This window comes from Micrasema longulum, unplaced genomic scaffold (genome assembly GCF_059751315.1).
Source record: "Micrasema longulum isolate JH-2025_06_02 unplaced genomic scaffold, ASM5975131v1 h1tg000469l, whole genome shotgun sequence".
NCBI lineage: Eukaryota > Metazoa > Arthropoda > Insecta > Trichoptera > Brachycentridae > Micrasema > Micrasema longulum.
In genome coordinates, this window is record NW_028277667.1 from 177,349 (window position 1) to 183,524 (window position 6,176).

At 33.6% G+C, this 6,176-nt stretch overlaps 1 protein-coding gene across 1 annotated transcript; it reads right to left on the reverse strand.

Moving 5' to 3' along the window:
- On the reverse strand, positions 1-6,171 carry LOC148281327 (zinc finger CCHC-type and RNA-binding motif-containing protein 1-like). Its single transcript, XM_088226790.1, has 5 exons — positions 5,722-6,171; positions 4,636-4,815; positions 2,721-2,868; positions 516-632; positions 1-287 (listed from the first exon to the last, which is right to left on the reverse strand). The coding sequence occupies exons 1-5, from the start codon at positions 5,832-5,834 to the stop codon at positions 153-155; spliced, it is 693 nt and encodes a 230-aa protein (XP_088082916.1). The 5' UTR covers positions 5,835-6,171; the 3' UTR covers positions 1-152.
- Between the last annotated feature and the right edge of the window lie 5 nt (positions 6,172-6,176).

Genomic DNA, 6,176 nt, shown 5'->3' on the forward strand with positions numbered 1-6,176 from the left:
TTCAGATTTCTAATTCACGGCTTTAATTATGAAATAAAATGCATGGTCAATAAAATAATTATTACTCAACATTAAGAACCATACGATTTTTCATCTGAATTTTATGATTATTGTTCTCCAAAGGAGGCTGACTGATGTCTTCAAATAAGGAATCACTCGGATACCTCTTCATCGCTGAAATAAGCATCTTTCTTGATTTTTTTCTTGGCTGTTTTACTTTGGGTTGAATCTTCACTCTGTACACTGCTTGCTCCGTAGTTGTACTGTTCAGTTTCTCGTTTTAATTGCTGTAAAAAACATATACATACCTTAGATATTTACAACAGCTTGTACACTCTAATTTTGTTCATTGGAAAATGAAATAATATTTTATTAAAATATACTATTCAGTCTACTTTCGAAATAAAAAAGTTGGTGCTTTATATATTTATTCCACCCTGGGTATTCCATGGTTTATTATTGTGCAAGTTGTTCGAGGGAAGCAGGAACCAGATTTTTTTATCTAATATATTTACCTCCATTCTAATGGCAGAACTTAGTGTTTCAGGGTCTTCTTGGATTACTTTATTTGCATTATCAGCCGTCCTTGATTCCCTTACTTCATCATCAGAGTTGTCATAGTATTCTTCACCCTGAAATTGATTCAAATAGTTATCTTTGTATGAATGTGGATAAATTTTACTAGTAATAAAACCACAGATTACAATCTACCGGTACGCATCGGAAAGAAATTTCTTTGCTAAATATATCGATGGTAAAAAGGCTAAGTGACTAATGCACCCAGAGATTATTTATTTATATACACGCTCAATGGGCATTTTTAAGGACATATTTATACATTGAAAATTGTTTTAAAGGAAAGTAGAAAGACAATGGTATGTAGTAGACTTGGTGGAGGTGGAAGCGAGAGAGAGGTGTTTATAATTAAATTTGATTCAGTGATCATTTGAAAGAAGACAACTTGTATGAAGTGAATGCGCCTCTATAGCTAAATTTAGGTTATTCAATACAAAAAGTTATGTTCATTTTGACCCCTAAAAAATTTACGCGCACCAGTAATTGCGCAGCCATTTTACTGTCAATATACGGGGTGTTCTTTAAACCCTGTCACATCCGAAACCACAATGATCAGTATGAGCAAGAAGACATATTGGCACATTAAAATAAATTTTTAAAATGACTAAAATCTTAAAAAATAAAATATAGATAAAAAACAAATGGTTGCTTACTTCTGCAAGGGAGAAGCGAGGGGGGCGCGGCCGTGCGGTTGACGGTGTATCAGACTCCCCCCCCTTTTTTTTAAATATGCTAATATGTCGTCTTGCCCATACTGATCATCGTGGTTTTGGATGTGACAGGGTTTAAAGAACACCCTGTACATGATTGCTTCATTTATTAGCTAAAGGATTTATTTATTTTTTAATTTTGTCATTTCATAAAAAAAAAACTTTTTGAGCACTAACTTTTTGATTTTCCATGTTAAATAATTTTGACTCTCATTTATTTGGTGTAAAATTACTAATTTTAATATGCCAACCAGTTACCGAGCCAAAAGAGGAATTAACAGGATCCTAACCCTTAACTTGGCCAGGGACCGGGAAGAATGGAGGGGTATCACACATCTAATGCCTGACATCTCCTGACTACAAGAATTTTTTATTAAAAAAACTTTCACATATAATTCATTAAATCTTTTGCAAACGTCAAAAAAAGATCAATTCATTGTCAAGAAATTGTCTTTTAACTATTCTATGATTTTTATAATAACCTTTTCTAAACAGCTTGCATTTAACAAAACTTTTAAATTAACTTTTTGGCAATGCTTTTGGCAAATATCAAACTAATAAACTTCAATCTGTTTTCAATGCAGCAGCAAGGCTTATTACGGGAGTAAAAAAATATTCTCATATCTCACAACATCTTCGAGATTTGCACTGGTTAAAAAGGCCAGAGAGAATAAAATACAAGCTGTGCTGGACAGTATTCAAATCCCTTCATGAAATGGCTCCAAAATACCTATCGGACCTTTGTATTAGGGAAAACATATGTCAAAGAAAATCTACTCTTAGGTCAGCATTTGATTCAGGAAGAGGAAAACTTGTCGAAATCCGGCGCTCCCCAAACACTAGATTTGGAGATCGTGCTTTTGCCGCCGCTGGCCCCTCTGCCTGGAACCAATTGCCTTCAAACTTACGAATCATCGACAGTCCCAGTCAGTTCAGATCCTAACTAAAATCCCACTTCTTTAGACTATCATACCCTCAATTTTAAATCTGGAAATATAATATATCACTCAAGTTTAGTTAGAATGTAAGTTTAGATATACAATTGTAAAGTGCCCTTGAGGTGATTTTTTACAAAAATGGCGCTATATAAATCAGCCAAATATTATTATTATTATTAATGCTTAAATATTTACAAATTTTGCTGTCAAAGAGTATACAGTTTCTCTGAAAAGAATTGCAAATTATTCGGAGCCTAGTATTCACTCTGCTAGTATCCGCCTGGTGGTGTAATGGTCAGCGAGATTGCCTACTGTGCAAGAGGTTTCGGGTTTGATTCCTGACATGGTTGACTACAGTGTTTTTACACCTGAATATTTTATAGTACCCGGACTGGCACCTGAATGATTCTCTCTTCCCAATGTTAACACTGTGGAAAACTCATCATCAAGCATTCATTCCCAGATAAATTTGTACAAATAAATTAGTAAGCCTTACATCGTCATCTGTTTGGAAGTTTTTCTTTCTGACTCTCGGTTTCTTGGGCGGAGGGGATCTTTCTCCCAGCGCATTCTTTGGGCAAACGTAACTCAGGTGACCTTCCTCTCCGCACTCGTAGCACTTGGACTTATCCAGATACTCTTTCCTGAAGATAAAATTAACATCAAGATAATTTATTTTTTACACATACATAAATTCATTCTTATGATTTACCCAAATATTTTAATTTTGTGGGATGGGAAACAAGTTGTGTTGAAATATCTTTCAAACATGGCAAGAATATTGGGTAGCCTCCTCCCAAGCCAAGGGAAGACACCTTTTCCAATTGAAACCAAATGTACCAGAAAAGCCTTGGTTCTCCAAAGTGATTCTGAACAAATTTGAGACATCTTCTATATGCAGAATGCGCATTGGACATTGTTGCAATAGTTCTCATTTGTTTAGAATCCATGTCCGGGACTCTGCCATGTGCGAATGTCAGCTTGAGGAGGAAGATCTGAATCATGTTTTCTTTGGATGCCCCATAAATGATTGTTATCCTGAGTTCCTATCTGACCTCTCCAAAATCAGCGTCCCATTCCCCACTAATATGTTAACTCTCTTGTCCCCACCCAATAAACAGATATTTAAAATTTTATGTAAATATGTAGTTATAAATGGAATTAAGTTGTAAATAAGTTATATAGTATGTAAAGTGTATGTAATATAGATATTAACACACTAACTTGAATGTATAGTACTAACACATGTGTAAATATTTCAATAAGATATCTTAAACTTGACACTGGCTAGAACACCCCAGTTAGGGGTGAAAAAAGCCAAAAAAACTAAGAAGAAGAAATATCTTTCAATCTTGATAAACTCTAATAGGTTGAATCTATAGTCCTTAAAATATAACTTGATTAGAATGACAGTTCTCAGCAAAAGTGACCAGAGATAATGTAGAACTATTACTAGTTAAAGTGACAACATAACTTAGTAGTAATGTCTAAGGAGTGATTATTGACACATGAAAAATCATTCGTATCTGGCATGTTAGTTTATATTTTTTAATACAATGCTTGACATATAAATCAACATAGTTATGTAAAATCAGCTTTAAAACTAAAATAAACCTAATTATTAATGATATTCTTACAAGGTTACGTCATTTTGCAAAAATGTTAGAGATGGACAAATTGATCAATGTAAATTGATCGAATAAAAAATATTTAAATTTATTTCAACAGAGAGGGAAAAAGTTTTTGAGATGGGAATATGGAAGTCTAGGCATTTACAGGGCTTATGACCTGTCATCGGCTGGTTTAAGTGGCCACTTTACACACTGTGTAACATTCACGCCACTTAAACCAGCCGATGACAGGTCATAAGCCCTGTAAATGCCTAGACTTCCATATTCCCATCTCAAAAACTTTTTCCCTCTCTGTTGAAATAAATTTAAATACGAACAACTCCCTAGGGATGAAATCCAGCCTGTCTGCAAGCATTTGGACATAATCAAACATTGTTGAATAAAAAATAACTCATTTGTTGTTCTTCATGAAAAAGGGTATTTAATGACTTATTTTTTAGTAAATAATTGACTTGAACACACTATAACAGGCTTGTTTTTGCGTTTTTATATCAATTTTCGGAAAAAGAGTTTCATGATTGCATGAAAAAACTGACAAAATCGATTTGATCGGTACATGGTCAGTGATTAGTAATTTCCCATCACTGGTGACATTAGTTTGGCAGCTGTCATTTTAATCAAGCTATATTTTAAGGACTATAGTAGATATCTAAAGATTTGGACTGTTAATTCAAATGCCTAAATTTAAAAAAAAAAGCAACAAAAATACAAGAATCGATCTAAAATCTTTATTATGTCTAATATATTAATGTAAAAAGTATCAATAGATATTTTACAAACCTTCTTATATAATCAGCAGCCCTTCCATTGTCTTTGGCTATACTACATTTTAGAGTCCTCCCAAACATTTCCTTGTTATGTAAATCTTTGGTGCAGGAAAAGGCGTCTTCTCTGTTTAGGAATAGTATAAAAGCAACTCCTTTTGAAGTACGCCATTTTTTATCTCGCACAATTGTTACCCTAGAAAACCACAAAGTTTTTAGATCAAAATATGAATAAAAGGCGGGTTTTCTGTTTATATGTACAACTCTGCGGTGGACATTTAACCGGCATTATCTTTATAACATCAAATATTATTTAACATGATATAAAAATATCCGTTTTTTGTAAAATAAAATTTGTTTTATATTTTAAGTTCAAAGTTCATTAATTCAATTACTCTTATTAAATGACCCTTTATTTATCTACTCTGTTGTGTCAATCAATATTCCCGGGTGCACAATAAAATTTTAGAGAAATTAACATATTGCTTTTTTTTACCTTATGTGTTTTTTACCTTATGTGTTTACCTATGTGTTATGATTATATTTTTCTCATCTGGCAAAATTACGTGTTGACTTCACGAATGCGCGCGGTGAAAGTGGGGCAAAGTGGGGGGATATTTGTACACAGTCCAATGTATTCAAATATGATTCTACGCTCTTTCTGAACTATTCTTAATTCTATGGGTGCTGAATTACATTAACTTGTAGTTATTGCGTAACCTCTGAATATAATAATTAACCAAATAGTGGTGCAAGAAATGGTATAATAAGATGCACTAGATTCAAACACAGAAATTAATATTGCATAGTTCTATTAGGACTACTAGGATAAATGAGGAAACACATTTTTTCACGACGTACTGCGCAAGCCTGAAATAAATTTTCAATCAAAGAAATTGTACAAGAAGTGGTGCAATTGATAAAGTGACCATGTCTTGCCCATCTAATATGGCTATTTTTAATGAAGGTATTATCTCATACATGAAACTCTTTTTTTATTATACATTCATTAAGTCGGTATATCCCATAAAAATAGAGAAATTCAATATTATTCAAACGGGAGAAATGTGAGCAAAAATATTCTAGATAGGTTTTTACTTACTTGACAACTTTACCATATTTTTCAAAGATTTTATGAAGATCATTATTTGTGAGTGAGAATGGTAAGTTTGAGACATATACTGTGCTTTTACTTGGAGCTATACCACCGCTCATGTTTCCGCAAAATAACTCAAATTAGATTAAAGCGAAATCATTTCAGGTTAAATACCATAACAAATACAATGGTCTGTCAATTTGACAGTTCGTCGATTCAGAGATAGATCTTAATCTACGGATTATTTGGCATCAACCGGGGTGCGTTCATAAGTTTTTCACAAAAATAAAAACAAATCCAGGCATTTCCAGTGCACGTTTAGGGGAACCCGGGGTAGAACAGGGGTACCGGAGCGGTACGGGAAATGAGCAGGAGATTCGTTACGTACGACAGAGATGCGTGAACTTCGCGCACAACAGTCAGTTCACTACGCTGCGCTATATGAAACGGTTGCTGTCAGT

Excerpts from the sequence above, each read along its gene's own strand:
- LOC148281327 (XM_088226790.1), bottom strand. The coding sequence starts at position 5,834 with ATGAGCGGTGGTATAGCTCCAAGTAAAAGCACAGTATATGTCTCAAAC. Across the intron at positions 4,816-5,721 it reads AAATATGGTAAAGTTGTCAA|GGTAACAATTGTGCGAGATA; the intron begins GTAAGTAAAAAC and ends GTGGTTTTCTAG. Across the intron at positions 288-515 it reads GTTCTGCCATTAGAATGGAG|CAATTAAAACGAGAAACTGA; the intron begins GTAAATATATTA and ends TGTTTTTTACAG.